The sequence below is a fragment of the Rhinolophus hipposideros genome (genome assembly GCF_964194185.1).
Source record: "Rhinolophus hipposideros genome assembly, chromosome: 2".
In the NCBI taxonomy this organism is placed as follows: Eukaryota; Metazoa; Chordata; class Mammalia; order Chiroptera; family Rhinolophidae; genus Rhinolophus; species Rhinolophus hipposideros.
Genome location: NC_138048.1, coordinates 37,151,260 through 37,168,459, shown reverse-complemented (window position 1 = coordinate 37,168,459; position 17,200 = coordinate 37,151,260). Strand labels below are relative to the sequence as shown.

The window sequence follows — 17,200 nt, the reverse complement described above, 5'->3', positions numbered from 1 at the left end:
TATTTAATTGAGTATTATATGTAGAGCCATCTTCATGTTATTATAATTGTGTTCATTTCCATGAATCGGTCTGACCAAGATTGTTTCTTCAGAACAATCAATAAAAATATATTGTCAGATTTATTAGGAGTAGTTACATAATAAGTATATTATGACTAATAAATCTTAATATAACCCAATAGATACGAGCCTATTAGATACTTGATAAATCTTTTAAATTCTAGAAACTGAGCTTATTATATAAATGATAGTGGAAAAGTTCTCTATTCCATTTTCTTTTAGGCACGGACACTTGCTGGTATGTTGAGAGAAGTTGAGAGAAAAAATGAAGAGCTTAGTGTGTTACTAAAGTCACAGCAGACTGAATCAGAAAGAGCCCAGAGTGATATTGAGCATCTCTTTCAACATAATAGGAAGTTAGAGTCTGTGGCTGAAGAACATGAAATACTAACAAAATCCTACATGGAACTTCTTCAAAGGTAAATTAATAAAGTAAAAGTTTCTCTGTAAGGTTAGAATCTAGAGTGATCATACAGCACTGCTTTTCTGTGACCCTAAAATCCTTTTGTATTTATACATATTGAGGGCACCAAGAAAATGTGTACAAGTGGACACTTTGGTCAACGTTGCTCAAGCAGTAGTTCGCCGTAATCAGAAGTGCCTGGACACTGATGGTAACCACTTTGAGCATCCCTTGTAATTGCAGAAGTCAAATGTGACTAGTATTCATCTTTTGTTATCGGTATATATTATTACAATTTTAATACAGTTTTCCTTCCTTAAAATGTGTTACGTTTTTGGCACCTCCGTAAATTCTGATAATGCCATAAGATAAGTAGTTAGCCAGAAACTTACGTCATAGTGAAATGAAGTGTTACTTACTAAAACTCAGTATCAACGTTGGAAACAGAATACAAGTCTCTTTATCTCCTACCAGTTGACTCTGCTTTCATTTATCGTGTAGTCAACAATCATCTGGGATGGTAGCGCCACAGGGGCAAGTTTCGTCTGTTTTGTTCACTGACAGATTCCTAGGGCCTAGAGCAGTGCTTAGTACATATAGGCACTCTGTAAATAATTGTTGAATGACCTTAGCTGTTACAATTTGTTTGAAGTTTAACCATATGAATTGGCAATTTCTGCAGCTCAAACATGGTTGAATAGTCACAGTTTCATATCAGTCAGCCTAATAACATGGAAATTTGGGTATTAGTGTTTAACTTATCTCTTAAATTTGTAACCAGTAGTTCTCCTTAGTGCTGAATATAGTTTACTTATATGTGTGACTATATCTAGGATAAATTCTTATAGGTGAATTGCTGGGTTAAAGGGCATGTGCTTTTAAATTTTTGATAGATTGTCCAGTTTCCCTCCAAAAAGGCAATTTATACCTAATATGAGATTGATTGTTTTTCCTCCCTTGTCAAACTTTTATTATCTTTTAGGCCAGTGTTAAAACCTGTGAATTATAAAGATCAGGAACAATTATGTGTTTTCTACCAAACAACAAAAGCACTCTGGTGAAATAGTTCCTTGTTTTAATTTGTATTTTCAAATTGGTTAAGATTTGAAAAAATTTCTGCTGTTCTGTGCTGTTAATATAGAGATACAGAAAATCTTAACTTTGTGAGGTCCATGTGCTTATTTGCCCATCAACAAAAATGAATGGTGGAAAATGTATAATAACATCTAGAAAATGTGTTAATCAAGGTGATTTCTAAACTGGATATTATCCTCCATCCAACAACCTTTTCCAAAGTCTGATTGTTTGAGGCAGCCCTGGAAAAAGGAACTATTAGTGTTAAGTGAAGGTGTAAGAAAGAGTAATTAACTGGAAGAGAAGTCCGTAGTTTCTAAGACCTACTGATGTTCCAGGTAGTGATTAAAGAGCCAAGAAGTAAAACTCCTGCCTTGAGGGACCCGGTGGGTAACAAGTAAATGAAGCCGACTGGGAAAGCTCATCAGTAATGTTGGGGACTGTCTGAAGGAATTCAAGTTTTAGATTTCAAAATCTCTGTATGGAACAGAGAAAATACTTCTGGCTACATTTGGCTAGAGCTGCTGGTTTGTTTGTCTTAGAAGTTAGTGAAGTGAAAAGGACACATTATGCTTACGTTGACCTGAAAATATAATGCCAAAGTGAAAGGCAAGCACAACAACAGAAAGAATTGAAAGGCAATAAGCTTTGAGATCGCAAAGAATAGCTCTTTGGGAAGCACTGATGCAGGCAGAAACCCAAATGATGTTCCAATTAGGGAGTAAGGCAAAAGGTATTTATGAGAAGGGGAAGGGAAATAATTACATGAATAGAAGGAAGGAATTCTATAGATGCAAATAAACTAAGTTATTGTTTAGCTATTTACATGGTGGTGCACATTCTAAAGAATGTCTTTAATTTTCAGTTCAGTAGTCAGGCTGCCTACTTTCTTGTTAGCTTTGCAAACAGTTGTTTGAAACACAGTGTTGCTGTGTCCAGTCCAAATGTTATTTTGCCCGATTCACGCATTCCGGAGGTTTCAGGAGTAAGAAATGCAAGGCAGTTCCTCTGGAATGGCTGTCCTAGCTCTATTTAAAAAAAAACTTTTCACACTTAAGATAGTTGGATGTCAAAGGATCACTTTAGAAAGGATCTTTCTTTGTTCTCTTTGCAAGTAAAATAAGCATGACTATTAGATGCAGTGCTTTAAAGAGGCAAGAGAAATTTAGAATCCTCAACTACTTTATTCATTAATTTGATAATTTTAATTAGACATATATTATGCCCAAGAGGCTAATGATGACAGACTTTTATAGAAGTTGTTTCAGTTTCTAGACCTAACTAGAAGATAGCTGTATGTATTTTACAGCAAATAATGTAATGCAGTGTAATCTGTAAAATAAAGCTCTATATCCGTAAATAGGAGGTTAGTGCCCCACAGATTTCCATTTCATAGCAATTGTTATCACCACAGTCAGCCAAAACACGTCCTTACTGTCTTTTAGAGTTAATCTATTTGTGTTCTGCTTGTTCATAACATTCCTTCTCTTACCTGCAGGAGATGCAATTTGATTAGAAGAAAGAGTAAAGAAAACACTGTGTTTCTTTTCTACCTCATTTGTTTTCCTCCATAAATATATCAACTCATCTCCTTGTCTTTTCAGGAATGAAACTACTGAAAAGAAGAATAAAGATTTACAGATCACATGTGATTCTTTGAATAAACAAATTGAGACAGTGAAAAAGTTGAATGAGTCACTCAAGCAACAAAATGAAAAGTAAAATCTCTAGTTCTTTATTCTAATTATTTTGGCATTTTCTGAAACAAAACAATTTCCTTTATAAGAACATTGTTTTTTTACAGATAAAATTAATAGAATTTTTACGTATTTTAGACACAAAACATTTTGGCAGAATTTAAGAGTTATTACTGTTCTTACGAATTTTCTCTTAAAAAACTTGCTGAAGAGAAAAAGAAATGATATGACTCACTGATGTTTCCTTCTATTTTTTTTTTAACTGCAGAACTGTTGCCCAATTAATAGAGCGAGAAGAACAGAGAAAAGAAATACACAACCAACTAGTAGACAGAGAATATAAACTAGCAAGTAAGTAGCTTCTTATTTATTATTTATATTTTAACATACGTTGTGTTGTAAGAAAATCAAAGCATGAGTGGTTTTTATTTTGTTTTTTCATTAGTTTAAAACCTTGAGTCACATTGTAAGCAGCTCTCTTTTCTTGCCATAGCATTTCACATTGCAATTTAGTTAGACTGATTTTAAAAACTGGGAGTTACAGGAAATGATTGCTTTTTTATCTATTTATTGCCCTTTTTCAAATAAAACGTTTTAAAGGAACATAACAGCAGGTGGCAGTGCTAGGTAACTTTTAGTTACTAACTTCTTTATGATAGTAGCTCCGAAATGATCCACAAAAACATTTTTGTTCTAACTCAACTTGCCTTAGAGCACAGACATCATCTACCTATATAATTGTTAATAGTTTTCTCTCTCCTTTTCTTCTAACCCTTAAGCTCTGAGGCTTGTCTTTCACCTCATTACTATGTAGTATATTTGGAACAGAGGAAGAGAGAAAGACATGGAGATTTGGCTGTTTCTATAGAATACTGGAATAGGGGAAGAGTTTCATGGTGTTTTTTACTCATCAAATACTGTAAAACTTTTATTTTCAGCAAGATATTTGTTTGTATTCCTTGTTGTCTTTCTTTTGCTCTTCTGACATAAGAGCTACTAATGCTTTTCAGGATCTCTAAGCATATAGCTGACTACTGGTGTGTTTGTTTTAAGACTTGCAGCAGAAAACAAAAGTACAAGAAGAAAAGATAAAAGTCTTACAGAAAGAAAGGGAAGATAAGGAAGAAACCATTGATATCCTTAGAAAAGAATTAACCAGAACAGAACAGATAAGAAAAGAATTGAGTATTAAGGTAAGATTCTGTTGAGTTCTCATTTGCAGTTAAATGAAAAAGTCTTATTTTGTGAAAAAGGTGAATTTGGATAAATTAATGTTCTGTTTCTTTAGTAATTTTGTTTAGAAGATATTGGGATCTCAAAGTGGTTTGACGATTGTATGAGGACTCTCTCACAATATGAAAATCTGTATTTACTAAAATCAAGAAACGTTTAATTAATATATATACTGTGTGCCCACACTTATTGCTTTTAAGTGAGTGAAAGATACAGAAAAGGTTTCCAGTTCTTGATGTCACATACAAGTAGCTGTATGTACTAGGTATATAGTTGTCTCTCTCTACTTACAGGGATGGTAGTAGTAGTAGTAATTCACATTTATTCAGAACTTTATAATTTTCAAAAGGCTCTTCAAAAAATTGTTCTTAATTCTTCTCACTTTAACATATATTAATATATAAGTATTACTTTCAACCTACAAATGAAACTGGGTTGTGTTGCTTGATCAAGGACAGTCACATAGCTAAGTGGAACAGTAGATTTAGCATATACTGAATCTAGCTAGGTCCATTGCTCTTTTTACACTATCGTGGTTGCTTGAGTGTGGTAGCTGTGAATAGTGCTTTCTGGCCCATATACTACCAGGAAGATGAGAACAGACCAAGATTAAGTGAACAACTACAGAGCATAAGTGATGGTAGAGACATCAAATTCCATGCCACATTTACAGGTTTCTTGGTTCTGCTTTAATGTGGTTATCTTAATAGTAATTCTAAATGGCAATATGTAGTACTTGTATTTTCTGCAAAACTTCAGCTTGCTAGCATTGACTTAAAAAGACAAATCGAACATGTCTTCCCAATTTATATTGTACTGTTTAATGATTACTCATCTTAAACTTATATAATTTAGCTAACTAAAATATAATACATATTTGTAATGCCTTTTGAAATGGTTGTCTTACAAATAAAATCTAAGGATATCTTAAAATATCTGTGAAGAAAAAACATGCTAAGTTGTTTGTTTTCTTCTCCCCCCCCCCACCCCCAAATTTCTTAGGCTTCCTCCCTAGAGGTTCAGAAGGCTCAATTAGAAGGTCGATTGGAAGAGAAAGAATCCCTGGTGAAACTTCAGCAAGAGGAGTTGAACAAACACTCTCATATGATAGCAATGATCCACAGTTTAAGTGGTGGAAAAATAAATCCAGAAACTGTGAATCTCAGTATATAGACATTATGTATTTATCTTTTGAGGGAGGTGGTGTAGGGAAGGTAATTTGTTACTCCAAAAGAATAGTGAATTATTATCTAATTATTAATTTAGTAAAGAACCTGATTTGATACATGTTTTTATTTGGTCGTGAAGTTTTACTTCCTGTTTCTGGCTTTTATTGCTTAAAGTTTTTTGGTTCTTCTATTAGAATATTTTTAACCTCCATTATTGTTTTTTCTAAAGTTTTTGCTTTTCCTTAGTTGCTTACCCCTCTCTTCTGATTGTTTATTGTCATTTAGATTTTAAAAATCAAACTTTTTGGTAACAATCAATCTTAAAGATTAATAAATTGAAAATGCAATAAGTAAAAAGAGGCAAGTCATGATATTGCCAGAGAAGTTTTTCTCTAAAGTACCACAAAAGAAAATATCAGTGAATTTAAAATAATTTTATTACTGAATTTATAATGCAGTAAGACATATGGTATAAGTTCTAAATTTGATAAAAATTCAATGAATATAAAAGAAATAATGTATAAAAATTAGAATATAGCTGATGTGTTAAATGACTGTTATTTGTCACATAAAAAACTAGCTTCAGTTTTACTGTTTTTAAAATGGTACACGTTGGCCTGCCCATATCATTTCCGTCAATTATGAATTTCTTATTTCCATAAGGATAACTTGGGTTCTATCCTTGCTACATATTCAGACATTTATCTGTTGTTAATTCTGATTTGAATTTCATTTAATGTATTGTCTTTCATTTAAATAATTTTTAATTGGGCCATTTAATTTTAAAGTATAGGTTAAATATTCATGTATCTCTTTATTACATGGGAATTTTTCAGTACTCTTCATTTGAATCAAATGTTCTAAGTAGTGTTTAAGAAGAGTTTTTATATCAATATTTTGGTTGATTTATAGTTATACTATTACACATTAATTTTACTTGGTGTTTTCTTTGGTATTTATAGTTCCATTTGACTTAGGTGAACTTAGGATTTTCTTCTATCTTTCAACTATAGTATATCTGAATTTATGTTTAGAAATTAAACATAAATATATTTTTGTAATTCACTGATTACGTTAAGTAATACCAACTATAATAGCTATATATATGCGTTTTGTTCAGTTATGTAGATTTTTAAAAAGAGCATTGTGCAAAGTAGCACATTTTAAATTGCTGTTTGTTCCATAAGGAGTACATTCTATTTATTTTGTAAAACTGCAGGCATTTTTCAATTTAATATGAAAAAACTTTAAATGGTTATATAAGACTGAAGAACAAAAGGCTCTGTAAATTAAAAAAAAAAAGATCTGTAAAACAAATTCACCAAAAGCTCTAGGGAAAATCAAAATACCTTTATAAATTCAGACACTCTCAAGATACTGAGCCTGGGCCAAGGCTGCCTAACAGAGCTTTTTGTGATGATGGAAATGTTCTTTACACTGTTTAATATCATAGCCTTTAGCCGCATGTGGCTACTGAGCACATAAAATGTGGCTACTGCCCCCGAAGAATTGAATTGTTAATTTAATTTTAATTAATTTTAATTGCCATCCCACTGGACAGTGCAGATCTAGACCATTCTTGCAAATGTGCATTTATTTAAACCACTCAATTTGCCTATTCTTAAAAATCTACATGGGCAGAGACTGCATACATTTTTTCACAGCCTTTTATTGATACGACAGTTTTAACCTGTTGTTCCTTATCTGTTCTGTCTAATGAGGAGAGCTGTACTTCAGTTTTAAAGGTAAGTACCAATCATCATCCTTCACTATCGCTGTTGTTTCTTTTTTTATAGCATCTTTCATTTTATTCCTACTGTTTTTCTTAACCTTAGTGTGTTGGGTACTTTTTTTTTTTTCTTTTTGCTTTTTGGTTCTGTAAACCCCAGATTTTTTTTTTTTTTTAAAGTATGTATTCTTTCTTTTTAAAAAAAAAAAAAATCTATTTTAAGCAAACTTGAACCACCACCATAGTCAGAAGTTTAAAAATGATTTCTGTGTGTGTGTGTGTGTGTGTGTGTGTGTGTATGCCCATTTCCAAAGCGTAAAACAAAATGAAATAAATGCATCATTATATTAGAATTGTTTAAATTCTCTAAAAATTTTACTGTGAAAAATTTATAGTAAAGTGTACGTTAATTAACACAATTCCTTTTACATTTCCCACTTGAACAAATATAAAATATAGACTTCTCTTAAAATTTGGCTAATTGGAAATTATTCTAAACTGCCCATTAAAAAAAAATCATTAAAACTTAATACCTTTTTTGAGGGAAATTGTGAGATTAGTGCCCTTTTATTTTTATTATATGTTGAAAAAGATATGTTAAGGATACAATGAAATTCTGTCTTGACTTAGGACTGTTAGTTAAATGCAAGTATGTTTGAATTTCAACTTCTACTTAAAGCTCATTCACATATGTTACAGGTACCTCGAATCAAGGTATATTCCCTAAAACTCATAACCTTATTTTAATTTGATTACTTTTCTCTTTTTAAATAGCTATGCATTATGTGTAAAACTTTCTTTTTGACTTACCTACTATTGAACCAAACCCGTCATGTTTGTAACTTAATTCCTTTGCGAGAGTCGTAAGCATTTTCTGTAAAGATCTGGGTAATAAATATTTTAGGCTTTGTGAGATGTACGGTCTTTCAAACAGCTACTCAGCTCTGCCATCATAACATGAAAGCAGCCATAGACAATTCGTACATAAATGGGCATGGCTGTCCAGTATGACAACACAAGCTTTTCTAGCCTTTCCAATACAAGCCTTATTTATAAAAACAGTTGGAACTTTGCTATTGGACTTTATCTCTTTCTGTCTAATTGACCCTTTTATCATTAAGAAGTACGTCTCTATCTTTGATAATCTTTGTGTTGATATTACTATAGCCACTCCAGCCTTTATGTTTTCTGTTTGCCTGGTATATCTTTTTCTGTCAATTTACTTTTAACTTGTGTCTTTATATATAAATTGCATGAACTTGTAGAAAATATATAGTTGGGTCTTTTTTTTTTGTATCTATTTTGGCAAGTCCTTAACTTTCACAGTCCACTGGGAGTTAATAATGTACTACTTAATATAAAATGTAGAAATCTTGCAATTATGTCCATCCATTTATCTTCTCCTCATCCTTTATGCTATAGTTGCCACATATATTTATATACATTGCTAACCTCCAAGACAATGTTATAATTTTTGCTTAAATAAGTATATGCAAATACCCTGGTTCACAACATCGTATTTACCTATTTGCAGGAAACTATACACACCAACAATACACAGTGTCTTCAATGCAACATTACTATTTTTCCCTTTGGAAATAAGTAACTTGTGGGGAGATACTGCAAATAACCTGTTTCAACTCTCACCCACTAGTTTTAGTATTCATTGCTAATTCTTGCTTGAATCAGTTATTAATCTCATGGTTGCCAAATGATTATTTTCTTTTTAATGGGAGAAAATTAAACATTTTGGTAATATTATGATACACTGTGAATAGCATTCTAAATTGTAGCATTTATTACAGCATTGCCCAAATTAAAATATAGTATTTACAGTTTTGTAATTAATAGAATATGTACTTTTTTATGTGTATGTTTTCATAAGCCAAGAATTTGAGATTTGCTTTCTGTAGTTTAAGAAAAGTAACAGGTATGTTAAGCATAGTGAATATTTTTTTTTAAGCCACAGGGCCCTTTGGATATTATTTTCCTTTCCAGACCCCCTAATTTGAGAATTGCTCATTTAGATCATGAGATTCTGTTTGTTTCGGGCACTTGCCTTGGTCTCTCAATGATCATCAATAAATATTAAATGCATAGTACCCATAATGATAAATCTTTTGAATTAAGAAACTGATTGTATGTTTTCAGCATTCACTGAACTTAGAGTTTCAAGATAATTAGTTTAAAAAATAAAATAAAAATATGACCTATAACTTTTTGAAGTAGATGATTTATTTAATTTTTATAATGTGCATAATGAGCCTGATGAATGTCTGAAATTGTATGCTTCTATAATCCATAAATTGAGAGGAAACAAAATCATGGGTTCCTTTGAATCTGCAAATTACCTTGAAATCTTACACAATCGTAGTACTCTGTTCAGTATTTTGTAGCTAATTGATTATTCCTGTCATCCAAAGACTCTGTAAGGCCTGTTTTTCTCATGCTTGTGTTCAGCTAAACGTTTCAAAAATACCCTAGAGAAAACTTAATTATCACCATAAAGAATAGGTGCCATAATTTTCAGAACCCAGTTTTTTTTATTTTGTTTTTAGGTTTTTTTGTTTTGTTTTGCACATTGAGCTACAATGTAGACCTTCATAAAGGTCATTAAATGTGAGAAGTAATCTTTCCTGCCAAGTAAGTGCACTTTTTTAGTTATCCAGGTCCCTAAGGACCCAGTGTTTCTGTGCTCTGGGTATCTCAGAAAAGGTGTATAATCCTAGGATGCATAACAAAGAGCTTTTTGTGTAAGGTCCAGGGTGCCGCCTAAGAGAATGACGTTTTCAAAGTCAATAGAATAGGTTGGGTTACAGTTTCATTATGTTATTAAAAAACAATTTTCCACTAAGTAGCTGAGCATTTGGCAGGGATTTAGTAGTGAACATGACTCTCTCTCTGCTACATCATCTACACTGTTATTCTGAGTTATATTTCATCTCATTTATCTCAGAGAGCCAAAAGATACAATGTATTATAATAACCTATGCTTTTCTCAAATTTCAAATAAAAAGACTTATGATTAGCCCTAGGAAAAGACAACACTGTTCATGCTCAATTAGGCAGGGTTTTCATGTACCCACAAAATAGACTAGCATTAACTACTATATTTGTATAAAACCCACAGTTAATCAGAGCATGTTAGAGCTGAAAGTAGTCTTTAATGAACAGCGACTTGGGCCCTTTGTTTTGAAAAGATATTTAAACTTTATACTGCATTTTCAGAAAAGAGGCCCCATGATTCAAATACAAATTGGTAGGTAATTTAAAAATAAATGTGATATAGGCAATATCACTTCTAGGAGTTTATCTTAAGGAAATAAGGACCTGCACTAAGATTTAGGTGTAGTGGTATTCATTACAACGCTGTTTACTGTGGCACAAAATTGGACATAATTTATACAGTAAGAGAAGATTGGGTAATCGATGTAAAGTATAATCATTTAACAGAATAGCATGCAGCTTTTCTTAAAAAGACAGTGAAATGTAATTACATGGAGAGATTCCTGATGTTAAGTGGAAATAGTAGGAAACCAATCTGTTTGTGATCAATGATTCATATATCTGTATATTTAAGATACATAGGTTTGTATAAATACATATACATACATACATAATAATCCGTATGTCAATATAAGAAACGTCCAAAGCTGTAGAGAAATTTTTTGAGCCCAAATGGCAATTGCCAGGAAGCTAGATCTCAAATACACTGGAGAACGACAGTTTTCCAATTTCTTGTATACATTGGAAATTAAGGAGGGAACATAAAGATTACATGAAGGTAATGAGAGGAAGCAAGATGGGGATTGGATCACAGGATAGTTAAGTGCTGTCTTAAGAGTGGTTAGGCTTCTGAAGGGTTTGAAAAAGACATTTAAAAGGTGTATTGACCTAGATGCACAAAAACAATGAACAGGGCTTGCTTAAGGCAAAGACAAACCTTTTACAGGGAGGGCTTACTTAAGGCATGGCTAGCCACCGGGACACCCCAGTTAGGAATTTATGATTAGGTCAATTTATAGCCCTTTTTTTGGTCCACAAGTAGTTGCCTCTGAGTAATGAAGTTACCGTGTTTCCCCTAAAATAAGACCAGGTCTTATATTAATTTTTGCTCCAAAAGACACATTAGGGCTTATATTCAGGGGATGTCATTCTGAGAAATCATGCTAGGGCTTATTTTCTGGTTAGGTCTTATTTTCAGGAAAACATGGTATGTTTGAATTTGTTGTTTGCATTCTAAAATTTTAAAATGTTACTTTAACTTTTTAAAACCATGTTTTATACATGAGTTTTATAACAACATCTAAATTCTGGTTCTATTTAAGGAAAGTGTCACCTGTAAAATGAGCATAATACATACTTCATAATAGTTAATATATTGTTTAAGATAAAATAATGCTCACTGCTTCTAGTAGCTTCTCAGTAAGTGTTTATCTCTTGGAAGTGGGGAATGGAATAAAAATCTTTATTCCTTTGTCCTTGGTTTCTTATTTCTACTCATCAAACCCGTGGCCAATTGTAAAAAGTAAAATTAACTAAGTTTCTGCATTTTCAAGAGTAGTGTATGGTAGTGGGGTTGGTACTGAGAGTTAAATCTTCAAAGTATTTGTGTCTACACCTAGGGTAACAATTTTATTGAATATAGCTAGTCTAGGGTGCTCTACTTAATTTACTTCTCTTAAGTAGCTCTTCTCAGCAGTGTTAAGTAAAAATTTTTTCTCTTTGAAAGAAGCATTTTTCATACTTTAAATCATCCTTCTCTTGGTTGTTGTAGCCTTTTCCAGCTGATGAATATACCTACAAAATTCATTATGAAATTGTACATTGTTATTTCATTAATTTCCTGAGGAACAGGCATAGTTGAGAAAAGTTTGCTAAATTTTAATAACAAATTAATCCTGTTATATTCCTAGCTCTTTTGATAGATTTATGGACACTAAGAACAAACAGATACTTAGTTTTAAAAAGATACTTGGCTACTTAAGCCACATATTTGTAATAGCCTTACTGATTTTCCATTATCCATACTGATTTTGATATAAATTAGAGTTTTCCTAACCTATATTTATATTTCTAATTAGAAATGTCATTTTCATATTAACCTCTTTTTAAAAGTTCAAAAATGTGTAGGACCATGTATCCCATGGTAAAGATCTAAGCATTGTGTTTACAGAGATATGAAAATAAAAGCTTTTAGTTGTAATATCAAGGAAGGGTTATAAAATACTGGAAATTTATACAGAATCAAGCAGAGAGAGAACATGGTAATAGCTGTTAGAGGCTGGCTGTGTAAAAACACTTTAGGAGAACAAGCAAGGTCACCCGGAACCATTTAGTCAGAGTGGCATTTCGTGCAAATACCCTTGAGATTAGACTAATTGAAGCCATGACTCAATTTGCTGCTATCTTTGAGCTACTAATCTGAATAAGAGACTCAAGTTACTGATGTTGTGGATTGATCCAAGTAATAAAGTGTCTCATTTGCTATAATGCTTGGATGAGAATTTAACTTTTGGTCATTCTGCTAATTTTTCTGGGGGCTGTTTCTTTGTAAGGTTAGTTCAGTGATGATTATATACTAATCAAATGTATTTATGTTTCTTGGATCTGTCCCATTCTGTGGGCAATAGCATCACTTTAATTTTAACAACTATGAGTGAGCTCTATTTGGGGAAAGGGTGGCAGTAAGGGATAGATTATGTAAGCACATGGTGCAAGATTCACAATTAAAGAGAATAATGGACTTCCAGTCTCCACTCTGACATGATAAAAACATGGAGTTGTCGCCCACCATCACGACGAGAAAAATTGAACAAAATCAGTGACTTTGCTCCATCAAAGAACTAAGGTCACAGGGCTAGCTAACCACCACCTCAAAAATTTCAGAGACAAATGAATAAGGAAAATATAGAAAGTTTGTGCCTTCCTATAGGTTACGCCTCAGGTGGGCTCCACACAGGGATAATGGCAGCTGTCTGTCTAGCCTTCCCTCTGAAGCCAAACAACTCAGTCTTTCCCTGGATGTCCTAGATGTCTCTGGTGCCTCTCAATTCACCATCCCTCTGCGGGAGCCCAGGGTTATTCCACTGTGAAGCTAAGTTCAGATCTCTACACTCCAAACTAGACCACATTTATTTGGCTGTAAGAAATGTCAAGAAGAATTGGAACTTTTCTGAATGTCCCCATTAAAACTGAAAACATGCCACCCTGTCTTTGATATGAGCTGCAATCATTTTGCATTAGTCTCATTATGCAATATAAGATGTAAATGTTCCGGTCGCCCTTCTCACCAAATTGGAAGACCAAAAATATAAATGCACCCAAAACATCTTGTTTTGTCTGTACTTTCTTACAATTGAATATCATTTGTCCAATGTTTTAGAAAACAGGCAATAGGAATAATAAGTACAAATGTTGCTAACGTTATTACTGATTTTTAGTAAGATTGCAAAGAAGGACTGATGTCGTCTCAATAATTAATCTTTTTATAAAACACAAATATTTCCTCTAAGAAATTACAGTCTGTTTAAGGATTAAGTAAATGTAATTTGCAAAATAACAATGCTGAGAGGTTTGAGTTTGCAAAATTGATTTACAAAATTAATTACTTTATTCTTTGAAACAATATGAGCTCTGTGAATTATTAGTTTATATTTTGGAGCTTTCAAACTTACATTAAACCTTGAACAATCAAAAACTATTTGATAAGGTGGTACTTTAATTACAATATAAATTTAAAAGTTAGTCCACTATGAGACTATCAATAATTTCATAAACTCTTATAAAGGAGACCAAGCATCTTGCCATCAGAATTGTTTTTCTTAACATGGACTAATCACAATGGAGATGTTATTCATCAGATTAAATAATAATTATTCTATTTATTTTTATTTCAGTTAAATTTCTACACATTGGCAAAAGTGTTGGGGGAAGGAATTCCCATATTGTTATCTAATTATGGAGGGAAGCTTAGCAATATTGGTCATTTCGGTGATCTTTCCTTTTGACTCAGCGATTCCATGAATATATCCTCTAGTTGAAAAATTGCATACATATGTGCGCGCGCACACACATAGATGTTTGTATACATCTATACATATACACAAATGTTTGTTATACCATATTCTATATGCACACACATAGATGTTTGTATACATCTATACATATACACAAATGTTTGTTATACCATATTCTATATTTGCAAACAAAAAACATTGGTAAACCAAAGATCCCAGTAGAATACTAAGTGAATGATGGACTTATTCATATAATTAAATACTGTATATCCATTAAAAAGAATAAGGTATGTGCCTATTTACTAGCACAAATATATTAAGTGGAAGATAAAGCTGCACAAAGTAGATGAAGTTTAGTCTCTTTAAAAAATTAGTATTTATGTAAATATGTGTAAAAATTAAGAGGAATATACAGCAAATTGTGAACAGTGATTATGGGATTAAATAAGGAGTTCTCCATATTGTTTGAATATTTATAGTTCGTGCATTCAACCAATATTTACTAAGTACCCACCGTGTGCCAAGTAATTTTCTGGGTGCCAGGGATATAGCAGTGAACAAAACAAAATCATGAGTTTGTGTTACTTTTAAAATCAAATGAAACAGTAAAAGTAAAGTTTAAAATTTTCTGGAATTTCAACTATTACAAGAAAAGAAGAACCATTCGTTTCATCCCTATCGAAATTCTTTATCCTTGTCATTTTATTGCTCAAAACTTTCTTCTAACATTAACCATGGCCAGATAATAGAAGCCATCATTAAAACAATCTCTACTAGGTCCAACATTATTATGAAAAAGACTGCATGATATTTTATCATCCAAAACTTAGTTTTGTTAGTAAATACTTGAGCAAGCAATTATGAGTATGAAATACACTTAAATTTTATTTTTCATATACTTTATCCGGAAGTTATAGAATATGTGTACATAAATATGGCTATGTAACCAAACATGAATATTTTCATAAATCTTTAATAACCATAGGTATTCATAGGTATATAACCATAAGCGTATAACCGCATAATACTAAGTTTATGCACCTGTAATATTTCAATACCTTATTCAATTTACCACTAACAGAAGCTTTTAAGATTGATATTAATGTTGCAAATGTATAGTGAATTTTAAGTTTATTATAAGTTTATTATAAAATGTATAAAGGTTAATATGTTTCAATTGTATTAAAATCTAGTAGGTATTCCCTCAAAACTTTCCTAATGTCATATTTTCCCCCTTAAATTAATAAAAAGTAAAGATTTATTCAGAGAAAAGAAAAAAGAGAAAGAAAAGAATACAGATGAACTTACCAGAAGTACAAGCATGGTAGGGATACTTAAAATAGACATGTTGACAAATTGCTAAAGGCTATTAACTCTGTGAACTGGCTTGAGAGTTATAAACTCCTGGGAGCCCTCATACTTTCACACTTTGAATTTTACCCCTGGGATCCCCTAGTGAAAATCAGAGAAAACCCTTCACATTTGTGAGGGGGGAAGGAAAGTCACCCTTTTGAAATAAGTCCAGAACATTCTGCATAACAAAGGCCTACCCAACGAGGGAAAAAATTGGAGCCTTATCAGACTTAGAAGGGAAATCACCTAACTCCAATCCCTTCTAGCCTTCTAGCATTCACATCTCACCTAAGAAAGGGAAAAACAAACAGATCACCAGCCCATTAAATAAGAGTAGTTATCACTAACGATCCCATGAATAGAAAAGGATAATAAAGGAATATAAACATCTCTATGCCCATGAATTTGATAATTTAGATGAAATGGATCAATTTCTTGAAAGACACAAGCTACTGAAATTCACATAAGGATAAATGGGCAATCTGAAGAGGACTATATCAAAGAAAGTAAATCAATAACCACTAACTTTCCAAAACAAAGCATCAGGCCAAAATGGTTTCATTGGTGAATTTTATCAAATATTTAAGAGAAATTATGTAAATTCTCCACAATCTCTTCCAGTAAATGGAAGCGGTTTATCACTCATTCTATGAGGCCACCATTATCTTAATACCAAAACCAGACAGTCATTACAAGAAAGGAAAGCTACAGACAATTATCTCATGAACATAGCTATGAAAATCCTCAACAAAAATTAGCAAATTAAGTCCAACAATGTATAAAAATTATAAACTACAACAAGTGTGATTTAATAGATAAACTTACAGACAATGGAATATTATTCAGCAATAAAAAGAAGCTATCAAGCCATCAAAAGACATTAGGAAATGTAAATGTATATTGCTAAGTGAAAGAAGCCAGTCTGAAAAGCCTACATACTGTATGATTCCAATTACATGATATCAAAACATGAAAAGTCAAAACTATAGCAACAGTAAAAATTGTTTGCTGGACGGTAGGGAGGGGATAGAAGGGAGGACAGATAAATAGATGGAGCATGGGATTTTTAGGGCAGTGAAACAGTTTGTATAACACTAATGGTGGGCACATGACATTCATCTGTCAAAATCCACGGAACTATATGCAACATAAAGAATAAACCTTAGTGTAAATTGTGGGCTATGGTTAACATCAATATTGGTGCATTAACTGTGATAAATATACCACACAAATGCAATATGTAAAGGATAGAGGTGCGGGGGGGGGGGTGAGTATATGAAACTGCTTCATTATGCTCTAAATATAAAACTATGCTTTAAAAAATAAATCTATTATTTTTTAAATATAAAAAAGAAAAAAGTACATGTTGATAATTATTCCTTTTTACTCCTCTCTCTTAGTCATCTAGTTCCCTCCATAGAATTGTTGACTTGTTCCCAGTTTCCTGATGTAGCTTTAAAGAC

General features: G+C 32.3%; 1 protein-coding gene across 1 annotated transcript in view; it reads left to right on the top strand.

Annotated features, from left to right (window-relative positions):
- The window catches only part of CIP2A (cellular inhibitor of PP2A), a gene marked incomplete at its 5' end in the record, with an annotated part of 35,507 nt that extends 27,674 nt beyond the window's left edge, over positions 1–7,833 (top strand). Inside the window, 5 exons of the mRNA XM_081068422.1 lie at positions 283–479; positions 3,142–3,255; positions 3,503–3,585; positions 4,288–4,427; positions 5,470–7,833. Coding sequence (XP_080924548.1) covers positions 283–479; positions 3,142–3,255; positions 3,503–3,585; positions 4,288–4,427; positions 5,470–5,640 — 705 coding nt within the window. The 3' untranslated portion in view covers positions 5,641–7,833. The remainder of the gene's footprint in view (positions 1–282; positions 480–3,141; positions 3,256–3,502; positions 3,586–4,287; positions 4,428–5,469) is intronic.
- Positions 7,834–17,200: the final 9,367 nt, after the last annotated feature.